General features: G+C 38.7%; 1 protein-coding gene across 1 annotated transcript in view; it reads left to right on the forward strand.

Moving 5' to 3' along the window:
• The window catches only part of KCNB2 (potassium voltage-gated channel subfamily B member 2), a 362,577-nt gene extending 343,944 nt beyond the window's left edge, over window positions 1–18,633 (forward strand). Inside the window, exon 3 of the mRNA XM_082258708.1 lies at window positions 15,132–18,633. Within this exon, the coding sequence (XP_082114834.1) occupies window positions 15,132–17,243 (2,112 nt within the window). The 3' untranslated portion in view covers window positions 17,244–18,633. The remainder of the gene's footprint in view (window positions 1–15,131) is intronic.
• The last annotated feature ends 867 nt before the right edge of the window (window positions 18,634–19,500 follow it).

Raw genomic sequence — 19,500 nt, forward strand, 5'->3', positions numbered from 1 at the left:
CCTATGGACAGATGAGACCAAGATCAACTTGTACCAGAGTGATGGGAAGAGGAGAGTATGGAGAAGGAAAGGAACTGCTCATGACCCAAAGCATACCACCTCATCACTGAAGCATGGTGGTGGTAGTGTCATGGCGTGGGCATGTATGGCTGCCAATGGAACTGGTTCTCTTTTATTTATTGATCTCTTGTATTTATTGATGATGTGACTGCTGAAAAAAGCAGAAGGATGAATTCTGAAGTGTTTCGGGCAATATTATCTGCTCATATTTAGCTAAATACTTCAGAACTCATTGGACGGCGCTTCACAGTGCAGATGGACAATGACTAGAAGCATACTGCGAAAGCAACCAAAGAGTTTTTTAAGGGAAAGAAGTGGAATGTTATGCAATGGCCAAGTCAATCACCTGACCTGAATCCGATTGAGCATGCATTTCACTTGCTGAAGACAAAACTGAAGGGAAAATGCCCCAAGAACAAGCAGGAACTGAAGACAGTTGCAGTAGAGGCCTGACAGAGCATCACCAGGGATGAAACCCAGCGTCTGGTGATGTCTATGCGTTCCAGACTTCAGGCTGTAATTGACTGCAAAGGATTTGCAACCAAGTATTAAAAAGTGAAAGTTTGATTTATGATTGTTAATCTGTCCCTTTACTTTTGTAAATACCTTCAAATTAAAGCTGAAAGTCTTCAGTTAAATCACATCTTGTTTGTTTCATTTCAAATCCATTGTGGTGGTGTATAGAACCAAAAAGATTAGAATTGTGTCGATGTCCCAATATTTATGAACCTGACTGTATGCCTAAATGCAGCTGTCTTCATTAAAGCTTAATCCCTGACAAAAAATGTGAATTATTTAATTAGTAAATGCAGTAAAAACCATTAAATCATTTTTAAACCTAAAACCAAAACTGTATTATAATGCAGCTTAACAATCGTTAGATGTGGTTGCATCCGTTTTCTTTTCTTTGGTTTTTCCCTTCGTTTTTACCTGGTGACCTGGCCAGTAACACACCTCCTGTATTAGTGAAACACGACTCTGGAGGAGTAAGAACAGGAGGCACGGCAGCATGGTCAGTCTGGGGGGGAGGGGGGCAGTGTTAAATGTATTAGTAGATTAATGCTCCGTGCACACTAGCATTTTTATTAAGCTCCTAAAAGCTGTTATTAGCAATTTATTTTTCTGCTCCTGAAAGCTAGTGTTAACCTATGTGTCCATGCACACTAATTTAGGCTATTAGCGTTTTATGAGCTTCAGTATCTAGCAGCAGAAAAAAATATTGCTTTCGTAGAGTTTCTTGGAGCAGGAAAAAACGCTGAGCGCTCCAAAATACTGCTTAACGCTACTAATAGCATTTTTTGAGCTTCTTTTTTTTTTTCCCCCTAATGCAGGGATCTCCAAACATTGGCCCTCCAACAGATGCGGAACTACACCTCCCATAAGGCATTGTAAAATTCTGTCATTCACAGACATTACTAGGCATGATGGGAATTGTAGTTTCTGAACAACTGGAGGGCCATAGTTTGGAGACCCCTACCCTAATGGAACTGCAAAAACACAAATAAAATGCTAACACAACTAGACGCTACTAAAAAAAACTCTATTACCAGTGTTTTTTGTCCATCTTTTTTAACTGGAGCCTTGGAACCACTAGCAAATTGTAGCCAAGTTTCAGATCACACTTTATAATCAGTTGCAGCAAATTTTTTTTTTTTTTTTTCCTTTTGATTTAAAGGTTTTTCATGAATACATAAAAGCTGATCATTTTAATCACCCCTGTCAGTGTTAAGTGGTTTGTCTCGTACATGTAAACTGATGCATTCTACTGGAGAGTTTGAGCTGTAAAAAACAACAGATTTTGCTGGCTGGATTACCAGATGGAGCTGTAAAAAACAACAGATTTGCTGGCTGGATTACCAGATGGAAAAAAGAAAAAAAAGTCTAAAAAAAAAAAAAGGAAACTAATGCAGCCATCACATCTAAGAATTTGTAAGCTGCAATATAATAAATGTTTGCTTATAGGTCTAATTGTGCTTTAAATGTATTTTAAATGCAGCTACTTTAAGTACTAGAGTTTGACTTGGTATCGGGCTCTTGTAACCCCTGTACAGTGGAGCCCTGAATAGACAGAAAAACTAATTATTTGGTAGGTTACACAAATCTAATTATTAAAATGTATTACTGTTCTCAGTTTTCCAAGTTGAGGGATGCCAATGTTTACTCTACCTGAGAAGTTGCACACATACTGTCATATCTCCCAACTTTTTGAGATGGGAATGAGCGACACCTATTAGCAAAAGTATGTAGGTATAGGACACACCCCCTGCCACTCCCCCTACAAGGAGACTGTTATAGAAAAAAACTGATTGGTTACACCCGCAAGTGCTTTTTTACCACTACTTTTCCTTTATATTGGCTCTTGGAATTTACAAATGCAGCAATTTAGAAATTGGATGAAAGGTTTAGCAATGCATTTTATATACAACTATATAGATCAGACCAAAATGAGGGACAAAAGAGGAGGAAAGAGGGATTTTATTCTGAATGAGGGACAGTCCCTCAAAACCAGGGACAGTTGAGAGCTATGCATACTGTAAGTTTAGGGCCACATGACCCAACCAGTAAAAAAAAAAAAGGCCACTGCCCCCACCTATAACTGGCCCTTGCAGCAAGAAGCACATGGCTGGCAAAGCATGTCAAACAAAACCACAGAAAATTCCAAGCTTAACCTACCGACCAGCCTGCAACCAACCAAATTGTCTAAAAGTATGCATTAAAAACAGGAGTTTAGTTTGTACAGAATTGCAAATACATGCGTGAGCTGCAGAGCCACTTCACGGCACCCCAGTATTTCCTGCAATTCTATTTCTAAATTTTGAGAGTCTCCATAGTAGAAGCACATGCATTATAATGGATAGGCAGATGGCAGATGAGCCAGCATATAGCACAATGGCTTTTCCTCACCAGTATTCCCCATGACCCCACCTCCTGAGGGAGTGTCACCATTCCACCCTTCATTCACAGTGTATTGGTGCATGCTCTACCACCCATAAGGACTGTTCAGCCTTGAGCGGGACCCGCGCAGCCTTGAAGGGGACCCTTTAAAGTCAGATGTGGCCCAAAGGCTTTAGAAGTGGTGAGTATTTAAAAAAAAAATTGCCTAGGAGGGCCACGGAAGGGAGAAAGGGATCAATTTAGACGGATGGGGGGGTGTTGGGAACAGAATTTGGAGTTGGGCTTTCTTAAAAATGTAGTGAAAGTATAGTTTTCCTTTAAGAAAGTGTTTGTTAGTAGCATTGGATACATATTTGGATTAAACTTTTCAGCATGTAGTCATGCACACACATGCACATAACTAATTCTTCTATTACATTTCTCTATGCAGTTTTCAAAGCTAGTCATGTGAATGAACACTTTTCATTACAATGAGGGCAAATATATGAAACAAGTAGTCTGTGAACATGTAATGAAAGATCCTAGCTTATTTTAATCCATGTCTGACAGATGATGTTAGCTGTCCTCCTATGATATTCTCCCCATGATGGAGGAGGTGTTTGTGGAGATTCTGGTTCATTCTTCAGGTATAGCTGTAGGGCGATGGCTACAACGTATTGGGCAGCAGTAGAAATTGGTGGTTGCTATTTTGCAATGTGATCAAATGTTCAAGAAAATGTAGCCTACTTGTACTTGTGAATAACTAATAGTGCACACAACTGATAAAACTGAAAAATGGCTGCACCCTTTGTGTAACATGCACCCTAAAATGAAACATTGTCCGGATCAAGCACAATAAAGTATCAAATGTAAACAAGCTCTTATTCATCTCTGTATCTATAAGCATTTGGTAGAAATTATTTTTTTATGGTCATAACATTGGCTTTGAAATCTTAGCTTTGTCCCTATAAATTTCTGTTGCATCAGAAATTTGGCAACCTGCAAGCCCTGTATTGTGAACGACCAGAAGGTTTTTAAACTGTCAGAAATGGACTGAAACTCAACTTTTAAGTTTTTGTTGTGATCTTTGAAAAGGAATAACTCCACATTAAAGCTAAACTCCAACCAGAAATTTTTAATTATTTTTTTTCTTTTTAAAAAGCATTCTAAAAAGTCAAAACAAATAAGGCATTCTTTTTTTTTTGACAGCAGCCACTGATCAATTCTTTTTGAAATGCATCCTTCCCATGGATAATTGCAGCTAACACCCCGATTGTAAAACCGGATGTACTGCGTTCCTTCCCTGAGCCACTGGTCTTGTAACTTCCCCATGGTCGCTTGGGGCTAACAGTGGCAGCATTATTACGTCACCGCTCGTTGTATTGGGAGGACCCAGATCCTTCAGACTCCTAGTTTGTCCCACCCATTCCCAATGCAATCTACAATGCATTGCTGTTCTGGTGTTGCACAATGTGCAGAAGTAAGGCCACCACTCTCTTAATGTCTTCTACTGATGCTGGGCTAAGTGATGATGTCTTGGACTACAATATCAAATATGTAAATAGTCTAGCACTTTATTGATCATAGGCCTGGGTATAGGTGCACTTTACATGATTGCACAGGATAGATCAGTAGGCAGCCACCCTTTATATACCTAATGAAGTTTTAGACCTCTTTCAGGGGACCAAGCAACCTCAGAAAATTCATGGACGGGGATGATTTGCTCTCCTCACCAGCTACTGGTCTGTAGTCCTGCCCTATCAGCACTGGCAAATTGCTTTCTAGCTACCCAAACCACCCAGGCATTGTTAGGAAAGTCAAACCGCTCTTCCAATTGGTGTCCTGCAGTATAACGTCAGAAACTGGGACTGCCATTTATTTGCAATTCATCCCCTGGCAGTAGTGTATAAGCAGTAGCTGCAAAGGAAAAAGTAAAATCACCATTGAGTGGAAATAAATTTTCTGCAACAGTGGAGGAACCCCTTTGGACCTCTTGGAAAACCCTTGGATTGTACAGAGCCCCAGTTGAGAAACCCTAACAATGAGCAACCGTCCACCCTTGCCAACTAAATTCCGCTTATCAGCCAGGAATTGTCAGGTAGAACCCATACACAATAAATGTTATAAGTCATTTCTGAAATCATTAATCCAAATGTTACCACAAATATGTGAACAATTCTCCCTCAATATGAAGTTGGACAATCAAAATGAAACAATAGAAAGTCTGAGGCTTGGTACTCGTCATTGCAGTTTTCTTGATGTTATTTTTTTCTATGAGTTCATTCAGATTAAAAGCAGGAAATTCTTTTATTATATACGATTCATGCATAATGCTGTAAGAACCTTGCTCTTTGTATCAGTAATAATAATCTCCTACTCTTGGTAATAAAACGAGTGCTGCTTCCTTCGAATAGAATCTGGTTAAAATTCACACAAAACATTTCAAAGAACAGCTTCAAACATCTTGTTTGCATAGAGAATATTTAAAAGGATGTTGAAATAGGAAAAAAAAAAAAGCTTCACAGCAATACAAAATGACTAAGCCCAAGTGGCAACAGGCTTTGAATTTACCGTTATAAAGAATACACTTATCACAGAGGAAACATATTAATCAGAATTCACTTAGAGCTTGTATGAATATAAATCAGTTTGTCTGGAAATCGGCAACATTTAAACCTATGTACTTTTTTCTCTCTTGAACCACTTTACATTGTAATGATTCACTACAGGGGTAGAACTGCAGCACAATGGCTTATAGCGTGCCGTGTGAAACAATAGCATTTCTATTGTGCTATTGAATTCACAAATAGAACTGGCATTATTACACCATGTGATGTACCTATAGCTAGTTGCCGTTCATTTTAAATAAAGTCAATCATCAAAATATTGTATAATCCTGCTGGTACAAACGGGAGCTGTGGTCTTAAAAGACAACATTAGACAGGTCATAAATTTCAGTCATAAAAGCACTACAGCCATTTAACGGTGTCTAGTTTTTGCTTTGAATGTTTTGGCCTGCTTGGAGGAAAAATTACAACTACTAAGTATACTCTTATGGCGCTTTTCCACTGCATGGAACCGAATGGTTCGGCTCGCTTTTGTGCTTTTCCACTGCTGGTACCGCATGGTACGGTGTAGGAACGGTTCGGTACGGTGGCGCTTTTCCACTGCATGGAACCGAACGGTACGGCTCTCAAAAACAGTACCACCTCGATTGTGGTTCCAAGAGGTACCATACCCGGTACCATATCCCACAATCCTTTGCATGCAGTCACTACTAGCCACTGATTGGTCAGAGAATCAATGTTATCCCACCCACATCCCACCCACTTAACTTTAGTACTACTTTAGTGGAAAAGCATACCATACCATACCGTACCGAACCGTTCCAACACCGTACCATGTGATACCAGCAGTAGTACTGGGCCAAGCAGGGCAGAATAGAGCCAAGCCAGTACTTGCAGTGGAAAAGTGCCATTAGTCCTGTAACAGAATCAGAAGCATGCCTACAACACTATATTGCCTATGTGTGTTGTGGAGACAACCACCAACTGCACACAATATAATTTAATCTAGTCTCTGAGTGTAAAGCCCGGTAAAAATGTTTGGAGATTATTTAAAGGAAGTCCTTCAGGAGAAAACCTATAGGCTGCCATTGCTGTTCTTCTATTATGTAATATGTCCCGGAATACAACTAGGCACTTATACAAGCATGCATTGTAGCTGTTTTCTCACTCTTAGTGCTGGATGCCTGGCTGTCATTTAGATGCTCTGGCTTTACACTGACCTGGAACAAGGGATACAGATATTTCTAGACTTTATTTAAAACTACTTCAGCTCTCACACCTGTTCACCCCTTACAGACCAAAGCAATTTTCTAATTTCTGTTATGAGCCTGTTTATTCAGCGATGATTTTGTCATTTCTTAAGATAACAATGTAATACAAATATTGTTTTTTTTTTAAGGACAAACAGGTCTTTCTTTTTTTAATATTGTCCTGCAACATTTATTTTTATTTTTTTTCTTGCAATCTTTAGACAATTAAACGTAATAAAACTAAACAAAAGACACTTTTTTTTTAAGCAGTGTTAGTTTAAAAAAAAATAGTGTTACTGCTCAAAAAAGTGTGCATTTTATTCTGCAAACACTAAAATTATGATTTTGGTACAACACATTGCAAAGTTATTTACTAATGAATAAAGTAGGTTTTTTCAATGTTGCGCTTTTTTCAGTGTGATACGTTTAAAAGGTGTAACGAAAATAATGAACAAAGATAACAAAAACAAGAAAAAAGTTCAAATATTAGTTAATGAAATAGAAAAAGAAAATCACCAGGAAAATTATATTTAAATGGAGGAGAATAAGAAGTTAATCAGAGCGGATTAGAGTAAACTAAGGGTTAATAAGGGGCTCAACAGAGGAACATTTACTTTTTTTTTTTTTTACTTGTCAGGTTGCTTTAACTGACCTCATCTGCAGATCTAAATTTATCCCTTTGATCTGTAGATGAAAAAACTGAAAATTACAAAATGAAACCATTTTCATTGTAGCTTTCTGTATTCTGTTGATAAACATTGCTAGGCTGCTTTTTTTGTTGTTTTACAGATCCTGCTGACGACCTTTTCTGTGTGCTCGGCAATGCAGCTGTGATTAATCAGAGCTGATTTGCCGTGTACTGGGAACAAGGGGGATCTTGGCAGCAGGGCAGAAGGACTGGACATACTAGACATGCCCTGTGTACTATGAATACATTTTTTTGGGTGTCTAGTGCGCCCGGAGGCTGGAACTGGTTAGGGCCCATTTCACACTGGCTTTCTGATCAGGTCTGCCTCTCAGTTATTCAGGTGGACCCAATCAAACACTCCATGCACCCCTATGGAGCACCGGATGTCAGCGGTGACATCTCCACTGTCATCCGCTGCTATCCGATCCGATCCTGTTAGTGTAATCCAGACACCAATGCAAGAAATCATTGGAAAGTTTATTAGCTGGCTAATTTGCATATGAACTATTGCTCTTTATCTGAATATACTGGTTGATTTGCTTAAATCACATTTTTCCATTTTCTTAAAATATCCAGGGAGGTTTAGGGGAACCTAAAATTCTTCTTCAGACCATGAGCTAAACGCCTAGTGTGCATGTAGCCTAAGGGCTCATTCAGACAGTCGCTGAGGAGCTTTTCGCTGCATCTGCATCCACCTCAGTGCTGAGCACAGGCAACCCATAGACGTGGACGCAGACACATCTACATGTCAAAATCTGACATGCGAATAAGAGAAGGTGCATGGATCTGAAACTGCTGTGTTAATGCTAATGACTAGGGACGAGCTGGGTTTGGTCTGAATTTAGCCTGAACACAGTTCCACAAACCTGTGGAAAGCTGTCACATAATCTCATCCCCGTCCGGCCCCATCCTCAAAGTCTGAGGAATTCCCCGTCCTGCAGCCTCATGTACACAAAGGAGCAGGGATGTTTGTAATATCATTGACCTAGAATGGCTACATATCCAAGGCCAATTCATACGTATATGCATGTACATAAATTTGCATGTGTTTGTAAGCATATGCCCATGTACACAAGCTCTTATGGTGGTCATACACACTTCAATTTTATTATGCAATTAATTTGTGATTTGATCAAAATGATCAAATCCAAAATCTAGTTTACATCATATTCGATCAAACTAAGTCGATCAGTCAGGTCAGAAAATAATTATTCCTTTTGTATCAATTGGCAAAACTGAGCTGATTTAGTCATAGATTCTATTGAATTTTAATCAATCAAATTATGAGGTTGCATGGTAGAAACAGCAATACAAATGATAACTTACGACCATATCTTTGATCGAATTTCACTTTGCTATGTGTGTCATATTTATTGATTGTGTTGTTGGCTACTGATCAATTATTTATATTGGGAGAGATGGGTTATAAAAGAAATCAATAATTTATTAAAGCGTGTATTGCCACTATTAGAGTCATTCAATAAGAAAGAGAAAGCAGAAAGCAGTGATGTGAAAATTAAAACATCCTGTAGCACCAAGATTTCATAGTTCACCTATTTAACTATATTTAATTGTATCAATTGATCGTACATCATCTCTGCTGTTTGCACCAATTTATTCAAAGAGCAGGTGTGTTTATTAGTTTATTCTGATTCAGAGGGGAATCCTATCCTTTGCAGGCATCAGAAGCAATTGATTTTTTTTTTTAGTATTAGTAGGCAAACAGCTGATTTCACTTGGAAATTGGTGAGGAGTTAAAATGGATATGTAAAGTTAGTTTGCACAAGCAAACACAACAAAGCATATGCCGAGCAGCCAGGTGAGACTGTTCCTTTTGGAGTGCAGCACAGGGGAATACTTTCATCACATCCACAGCTCGAAGAACAAAGCCCTGGGGTTTTCTGCTTGCCGTTTACTAAGCTGCTTTTTTTATAAGTATTCAGAGTACAGTCCAGAAGGCTTGCTTTATTTTTTTTGATTGTTTTATTAAAATGCTTGTGCAAACCTATAATAAAAAGTCCAAAAAAATGCATGCTGATAAATATATATTAGGGGTTGCAGCTTGTTGTTTTATCCTTTTGCTATTAGTACATTCACAAGATGCTGTTGACTTTTGAAACAACTTCAACCTTTTTGCCTTTTGTAAGTTAAATAGATCATTGCCATCTATTGGTCAGGAAAGGAACCATTGTGACCTAAAAATTATATGGGACAATTTTTAAAAGACAGTAGAAATCTACAAAGGTTTTTTTTTTTTTTTTAGTTTTGGAAAGAGTAGAGACAGTTGATGTAAACTAGAGAGCGACCAATTATCGGCAAAGCCGATATATCAAGAGCCGATCTGCACTTTCCCTGATATATCAGAATCGGCTACCAAGGTGGCCGATATTATCGATATTTAAGAAAGTGCATGTACCGGAGTAATTCCTGCAGCTAGAGGCATCACCCCGGTACCGGCGTCCATAGCCGATGGTCGGCTGTCTTGTAATGACAACCAATGCGGCTGAGAAGCCGCTCGGCTGTCATTACAAGGAGCGGGAGGAGACGTCCCCCCCCTCCCGCCGCGTTCCGCGGCTCTCCAGTGTCTCCCGTCCCACCGGGAGACCAAGGCATCCTACCTGCATGGCCGCCGAAGACCCAATCAAAGCCGCATTCGGCTCTGATCGGGTCTCCATGCAAAAATCCAGAAGTGATGTCATGACGCTGGTGCCAGTGATGACAATGGGTACTGGTCCCAGATTAAAAAAATTACAGCATTCAAAACAGCCAAACTTGACGTTTTGAATGCTTTTAAATGCGGAGGAGGGGTTTAGGGTCTTTTATTTTTTTTGTACGAAAATATCGGCCCACATCGGCCGATACCGATACGCGATGACCAAAATATCGGTATCGGCAATGAAAAAATGATTCGGTGGATCCCTATTGTAAACCCTAAATGAATGACATTTAGTTTGATGAAGCATTGTATAACAAAAAATTTTTACTTTTTTAAAATAAAATATTTTGTTTTACCATTGCCATCCTTTGTTGCATCTCAGTGCTGCTGATTTCCTACAGCCTTATTGCATCCACTTTCTGTCTACATGCATGTAGCCCAGCAATAGCTGCATGGCATGTCTCAACCTGGATTGGTGACAACTGCGTAAAACAAAACCAAAGAAAATTCCCAGCTCAACTCGCCAGCCTACCTGCTACCAACCGAATTATCTGTCTATTAGTGTATGTTAAAAACAGGGGTATAGATTGCACACATTTGCAAATATATGCGTAAGCCTTGTGCCTTGCAGAACTTGCAACAAGGTAACCCATTATTATCCGCAGTCCTAACGCTATACATTTTTGAGAGCCTCCATAGTAGAAGCACATGCATTATAATGGATAGGCAGAGGGCAGGTGAGCCTGGAAGGAGCTCACTTCTCCTTGAAGGCACAGGGGTGCACTGGACACCCAGCATATAGCATCATGGCACCAAAGGTGTCCAGTGCAACCCCTAACCAGTATTCCAACAGCACAAACAAATGGCCTGGCCACTGCCCCCACCTATAACTGGCCTTCACAGCAAGGAGTTCATGGATGGGCAATGCATGAAAAACAAAACAAAGAAAATTTCCAGCTCAACTCGCCAGCCAACCTGCTACCAACTGAATTAACCTTCTAAAAGTTTGCATTGAAAACAGGGATTTAGTTAGCACACATTTGAAATTACCTGCGTAAGCTAAGGAGACCACAAAAAGGCACCCCATTATTATCCGCAGTCCTAACTCTATACATTTTTGAGAGCCTCCATAGTAGAAGCACATGCATTGTAATGGATAGGGCCATGTCTGTGTGATTTGTGTTGAAATAGCCACTTATATCCCTATCGAAAGCCTGTGTGAGAGGGTGATTAGAATCGAGCGCAATTTAGAGAAAGGGACAAACCTTAGTCACACTATAACAGGAAATACCTGAATAAGGACCTCCATGGCAAGATCACCAGATATTATTTGAATGAAAGCTGCACATTTAAAAATGTTAAAAATATCTTTTGCAATTATATTATTAGTTCAAAGCTTGTATAAGACTTAATTAATTGGGTTTACATATACTTTAAAAGGTAGATTTTAGCTCACTTCATTTCCCAGGTGGCACCAGTTTTTTGTGTATGCTTTTTTTAGAGAGTTAGAATTCTGCAACCCATTCAAGACAGTTCCTTGAGCATGAAGGACGAAGAATGACAAATTTGGAAAAATTCTGTGGTCGGCAGATTATTAATATATTCTGGCTCCTTTGTGATAGAAATTTAAACATTTAAAATTTTTATCCCCTAATGATATGTTAGTCACCCTTACCTGTCAAACCAGCCACTAGGTATTGGTAGAGGTTGATCTAAAAGAAGGAGGGAGTGTTATGAAAATCATTAAAATATTAAGTATTTGAAAAAAACTCTAGGCAAATTACAAATCTTGATCTAATCTATACATATGATAAAATGTTCAACATGTTAACTGTTACAATGAATTTGCTATTATCCTGGTTTGTATTTTTTGTACCCATTGTCTGCAGAGAAGCTGAGTACCTATATTACTGACAGAGGACACTGACACATTGCATTCAGATCCATACACCTGCACCCTGACCTCGTCAGATTTCAACATGCGATTGTGTTCAAGCAACCGCTGCATGTGCATTCACTTCAATTGGCTGCCTGTGCACAGCTCTAAGGTGGATGCACATGCATCTGCCAGAGGACTAGACTAATTGCCTGTCTGAATGAGCCCTAAAACATGGGGGAAACATAACAAAAGATAAGTTGCGTAGGATATTTTATAAGTAATATGTCAATATGATAGAGCTCTTCTTTAGCTTCCCTTCAGCTATTTAACATTTCCAGTAGTATTTTTTTTTTCATTTCTTTCTAACATCGTGTACCTAACTCCAGAAACCCGCTGCATTTAATTATATTATTACAATGCTTAGTCATATTTCTGTATGTGCTGCTGTTATTAAACTTTACAAATCTGGTAGACGCTATTGATCTGCCATTTATATTTTAGCATTCTGCTACTGCAGAGTTTTAAGCTTCCCCAGCAGGCACAAGGTTGCAATAATACATGTAAATAATGCAATTAATCTCTGTACATGTAAGCTGTGTTTCTGCAGACTCCCTACTTTTGCTGGATCTCTACAGGTTTAAACTAGTTGGGTTTAATTTATATGTGCTGCAGTAAAAGAAAGAGTCTATTGGTGCTGAATTAAATAGAAAACTGGAGCATATTTTACTATGGCTATGCTAAATGTGGTGTTTTCAGTGACATTACTGTTTTTTTTCTATTAAAATAAGACCATGGTGAATCTGTATTTATTATGTTTCCTTGTACATATCATCAAATTTTTTCTTTCTCCGCCATAATTTGTGAATATGAATATTGTTGAATTAAAGCTTATTACTGTTTTTGGATAGTGTGGGACAATTCAAACGTATATTACATTGTTTTTCCAGTCCGTGACCTTTTTGGAGAGAGTTCCCTTCTCTTATTCTCCTAATGTTCCTGTGACACCTTGAATACAGAAATCAAACCTTTGTCCAAGGTTCTATCCCTTCCCTTCCTCCCTGTCCTTAAAACGGGGTTCCACCCAAAAGTATAACCTCTGCTTATCTAAATCTTCCCCCCTCTGGGCCACAATTTGCACCTTTCTGGGGGGGAAGGGGAGCAGGTACCTGTTTTTGACAGGTACCCTCTCCCCACTTCCGTCAGACTTTGTTGCAGTGAGGTACGTTACCAGTTAGGCCCTCCTCCCTCGTCCTTCCAGCGGCGGGGCCAGTAAATGAGCGCAGAGCACTTCACTCATGCACAGTAGGGAACCGGGTGTCAAACAACAAGGCTTCACTGCTGGGTTCTCTTACCGGCAATGGCGGCAGCAGCACCCGACAGCCAATGTGGTGCCGACATTCCTGGATTCCAGGACAGGTAAGTGTCCTAATATTAAAAGTCAGCAGCTACAGTAGGTGTAGCTGCTCGCTTTAAATTTGTGAAGGGGGCTGGAACTCCGCCTTAAAATGGAATTTGTCTGCGCCCTATTGGAGACACTTTCTACCACTTTCTGTCCTGACATCAAGGGAAAGGAAATTTTGCCAATAGGGACATAAATGGCAAAAAAATTCTATCAGGGGCTCTAACTACCCTGTCCATTTCAAAATAAATCTAGATTAAAAGTCCATGCAATAGAAAGGCATGTATACTAACTTCACTGGTATTCTGTTGCTGCTACTATCTTCTTTCCATTTCATTGCTGCAACTTTTATGAAATGCTTTGGTATTCTATGCTTCTGGTGTGTCAGCTTGTGCTTCCTGCTGCATGCTGTGGTTTCATCCCTCGACCCCTAGATCCCTACATTACTACTGAGTTCTTCAGTAAGAAGAAGTTTTGGGGGGATAGAACCAAGGTACTGTATGTGGAGAGGGACAAAGGTGCCCCATACTCCTTAAAATGTCTGATTTGAAAGTGGTTCATGGAGGCTACAGCCCTTGAAAGAAGGGAAGGTATGAGACATTGGCCACTGGACAAGTGAGTATTAGTGCTCTTCCATGGCAGGGCCCTTTATTCTCAATTTTCTTTTTAAACCTGCCACAGTTGCTTCAAGTATATTCATCCTCAGTCTGCAGCATATGTTAGATCTAGAAAACGTTTAGATTTTCAACAACATTTTTACAGATTTACAGCACTGACCGGAGATCTTTTTTAATTAGTGGAAGAGGAGCATATATGTGATTTTATTATGTCACCAAAAAACCTCAAATATGTCTATTTTTCATTTTTTTAAAAAAATGTGTTTATGCATACTCTGGTATACATAGTGTAAAATTATTAAAACCCTGGGGGGGGGGGGGGGTCAAAAATAATTAGTAAAAAAATGATGTGATATAAAGGTGCATCATCCCTATCACTTTTGACCATAGAATACTAGAATATTAAAGTAATCTGCCCTCACTCCTGGACATCTGGAAACCATGGAGCCAGGGACTGCACAAAGACCTCATAGAGGGAATAGCCAGTGTGGTCTCCCTTGGCTTCAGCTGTCCTAGATTAGCTGGGGGGGGGGGGGATTCAGTTTAATTTTACAGCCAGCTTCAAATGGTATTGTAAATAAAGGTATAATAGCCCTTCAATTTACCATAATTACAACAAAATCTTTACAGATTTACAGGACTGACCAGGAACCTTTTTTAATTACCGGCAGAGGAGCATATATGTGATTTTCTTATATCAACTAAAAACCTCAAATGTGCCTATTTCTCATTAAAAAAGATCACACTCTGGTGTACATTGTCAAATTATAAAACATTGGGGGGGGGGGGGGGTCAAAAATAATTTGTAAAAATTATGTGATCCAAAGGTGCATCATCCTTCTTCTCACTTTTATCTATAGAATACTAGAATATTAAAGTTTTCTCTCTTTGCTACAGCACATCTGGAGGCCACATAGCACATGGCCCTTATAGAGGGTATAGACTACACCCATGTGGACTCCCTTGGTTTCAACTGTCTCAAATTAGCTGGGGTGACAAACTACTTTTAAAGCCAGTTTCAAATTAAATTGTAAATTAAAGTTATAATGACTCTTTAATACACCTTTAAAAGTACAGTAAAATGTATGAAAAATACAGATGACAAACAGCTAACATATTTTATTTTTTGTTCTTTTTCTAGATCTTGGCAATTATATCAATCCTGTTCATCGTGCTTTCAACCATTGCATTATCATTGAACACTCTGCCTGATTTGCAGGAACCGGATGAGTTTGGACAACTAAATGACAATCCACAGCTTGCACATGTTGAAGCTGTATGCATAGCTTGGTTCACCATGGAATATCTCCTGCGCTTTCTTTCATCCCCAAACAAATGGAAGTTCTTTAAGGGTCCACTAAACATTATAGATTTGTTGGCTATTTTGCCATATTATGTTACAATTTTCCTAACAGAATCCAACAAAAGTGTGCTTCAATTTCAGAATGTCCGACGTGTGGTTCAGATATTCAGAATTATGAGGATATTACGTATTCTCAAACTCGCCAGACATTCAACAGGTCTTCAGTCCCTGGGATTCACGCTTAGGAGAAGTTATAATGAATTAGGATTACTGATATTATTTTTAGCCATGGGGATAATGATATTCTCTAGCTTGGTATTTTTTGCTGAGAAGGATGAAGATGCTACAAAATTTACAAGTATACCAGCATCGTTTTGGTGGGCTACCATAACAATGACTACCGTGGGCTATGGAGACATCTATCCCAAGACACTACTTGGCAAAATAGTTGGGGGTCTCTGCTGCATTGCTGGAGTTTTAGTGATTGCCCTGCCTATTCCAATCATAGTAAACAATTTTTCAGAGTTTTACAAAGAGCAGAAGAGGCAAGAAAAGGCAATTAAGAGGAGAGAAGCTCTTGAAAGAGCGAAAAGGAATGGAAGTATTGTTTCCATGAATCTCAAAGATGCATTTGCTCGCAGCATGGAATTGATCGATATTGTTGTAGATAAGTCTGCAGACGGAACTAATAAAATAGAGAAAGGTAATGATAATCATTTGTCCCCAAGCCGATGGAAATGGGCACGGAGGACAATGTCAGAGACAAGTTCAAATAAATCATTTGACAATAAATATCAGGAGGTCAGTCAACATGACTCTCAGGAACTATTAAACAATTCTTCATCCAGCCCACAGCATCTCAGTGCCCAGAAGCTAGAGGAGCTGTACAATGAGATCACAAAAGCACAGTCACATCCTAGTGTTAATTCTTCATATCAAGAGCACTCTGTCATCCCTCCTGCATATGAGGAGGAAATAGAAATGGAAGACGTGTCAGCAAAGAGGAACCAGCTATCGGTTGCCCCAAAAGATATCATTACAGATATGAGAAGTGTGTCTAGCATTGACAGTTTTGCCAGTTGTGCAACAGATTTCACAGAAGCTGAACGATCCCCCCTTACACCATTTCCTGGAAGTAACCTTGAAATTAGGTTCCCTTCATACACTGTGCCTGAAGAAGGCAGCCATGAAGTCAAAGTGTCTCAATTTTTGCCACGTTCGAAATACACAGGTTTTGCTCCAAAAGATGTCACATTTGAGTATAAGTTGTCAGAACCTTCTGGAACCCCCAAAATACTTCTACAAGATCAGATCAATAATGAGGTAGAAAGTGATCAGGGTTCCATGAAGGGAAATAACCCCGTAAGATCAAGATCTCTGAGAATAAATTCAAAGCAATCAAAAAGCAGCACTCTCCAAAATCCAGCAAGTATTACAAGTACATTGCCGACAAACACAATAGAACACCCACTGTACACTCATCTTCAACTAAGCACACTTTTTTTGCAAGACTATTCTTCTTCAGAGGAACCGACACAGGCAAAAGCTGAATCACCCGGTGGACTTGCAAGACCTCCAATATCACCTTCTCGAAATCCAAAACTTTTTTCACTTTCTTCAAAGAAGAGAAGCAGCTTTACAGAAATAGACACAGAAGATGATGACTTCATGCAGGTATGTGGCTCAAAGCATGATACTCAGGAGGACATCAAAACCAACTGCATTGAGGAGCAGAATGAAGGAACTAGTGTACCCACAGAATCTGATACAGTCTCCCTGCAGAAAAATATCAGTCAAAACTGTACTCAGGACATATACCTGGCAGGAGAGGACATTAAACAGGACAATAATCAGGAGGAAAGCAAAGTAGAAAATCATCTATTTGTCCCAGAAATTCACTCAGAGACTGGAGAAACAGGTTATTGTCAGACACGTGAGACCAGCATGTGACTAGTTGCAAAAGCAATAATGACTTTTTTTTTTTAAAAGCACTAAGGTTGGTAATGCCTGTGAACGCAAAAGGAAAAGCCTCAAAGACATCCACAAACTATTTATTTTGCATGGCATGAAGAACTGCTTAGTTAAATAGTTCAGGAACTACCTTTTGTAACAAAATATATAATGACTCAGCAGCAGTGTGTAATAATGAAAGCCCTTCTTAAGAGCCAGTGTATTGCAAAGCCTGACATTCTTGATCCTGTAATCCACGACTGTAGATGTGTTTTGGAGCGTTTAAAGGCAATGTAGCGTTTGCAAAGGGAAGGATTAAGTGTCAATGCATGCATTAAGAAAAAAAGCAGGTGGAAATGAGGTGCTGTAAGCTTTAAGGAAGCCTATATGTGTATATATATATGTTAGCTAGAAGATGGAGAATAGATAAACAAGGTATATACATGGAACCCATCAATTGGGACACAGGTACTTCCTTCACAGTATATTGCTTTGAGGACTTGTACAGACTTACATTATGTTGCAGAACTGCAACCTTACTTTTAGCTGGCCCGGTGGTACAAAGGTTTGCGTTACAACACATTGGATGATTACATGTGTTGCAAGGCTTACCAACACTGGAATCGTTATGCAACTGAAGTAAAATGTTTTCTGTTGAGAGGTCTTTGTTGGTTTCAATTAAGAGAATATTTTTTATTTTTTTTGTGCTATAATTCACTGCAGATTTTTGCTGTGCATAAAAGATTGTTTTTTGCATTTCTTATTAAAAAATAATAAAGTAAAAAAAAAAAAAAAACAGGCAAGGTTTAACAACCACAAATACTAGTGTGAAGACTGATGTTTAATGTGTTAACTTGCCAAAAACGTTGTCAATGATAATGTCCCACTGTTATTTACCCAAAGTACAGTAATTGATCGCCACGTAAATAGTGCCAATTGCCATGAGTTTGCAATCTACATGATTAATGTCCTACTGTGTATTACTTTCCAGTCAATATTTCTTCTTTATGATCGTGGATAAGTGACTAATCAGGTTCAACATTTCCACATGGATTTCATTACCAATAAAGACCACTTATGTCTGGCATATTCCAACAACCAATTGCATCTTTACATTGCATTGCATCAAGACAGAAGTTCAATATGGTATAGCTAATCATCATAAATAGCAAAATTGTTTTTTGTCAGATTTTTTTCCTTTAGGTTTATTTGATCAGGAGGCCTAAGCAGTGTTTTCATGTTAAATTACTTAACAACATAATTGGAATGCAAATGGGATCACTCAGAATATCGTCTTAAATGATATATTAATTAACATTATCATTGTAAAGGGAACTTTAAGCACAAAATATTTTAATATACCTTAGGCTATACAAGAACTCCAGTCTAATTAAAAAGCAGGATGTAGTTTCAAAATGTGGAACTGCTAAACTCACCAAATACAATGAAAATGTCTACTTTTTGCAATTTCATACCTAAGCATAAATTCATTAAAATGCATGATTTATTTTTAACGTTTTGGAGCATATTTTTTTAAGCAGTTGATGTGACATTCACCAAATATTCACTGCAGGTGAAACATCCCAGTAAAAGTTTCCAATTACACAGTATGATTAACCACCTGTGAAATTGTGGCAAATGTCAAATGCACTGATTTATAAATATGCCCCCTGTAGTTTTACATGCATTCAGGCTTTAAAGTTATAGCATTACATTTATTCATGATTTGAAATTATAATTTAAATATCAATCAGTGATGGAAATTAAATTTTTCAGCATGAATTTAACATGTAACTTCTCAAAGTCTCAACTGAACATGAATTTTTATTTTATGGCCATTTTTTCTGCTTTTCTCAGTAAACATCTAATAGAAGTTCATAGCACTGGGTTTTGGAATCTAAAAATTCTAAAACTCATGCAAGAATTTAAGGTTTTTACCTTTAACAAATAAGCAGGGTGTAGAGTGTGCTAAATGGATTCCTCCCATCAACACATTTGAGGTAGATAGTGGAATCCTCCCCGCAGCACTATTTCATTCTGACAGTGGTGACTCCTCCACTCTCACAATACACTGATCAGCGGCGCAGCCAATTAGCTGCAACACTGATCAAACACAAATTTTCCAACATTCCCATTGGAAAGAAATTGATCACTAGGTCAACTTTTCTCAAATAGGAATGGCCATAGATGGATAGAAATTTGGCTGGTTCCTGCTGAACTGGTCGAATGTCGATCCATCTATGGCCAGCTTTATGAG

Source organism: Pelophylax lessonae, assembly GCF_965119305.1.
Source record: "Pelophylax lessonae genome assembly, chromosome: 5".
Taxonomy (NCBI): Eukaryota; Metazoa; Chordata; class Amphibia; order Anura; family Ranidae; genus Pelophylax; species Pelophylax lessonae.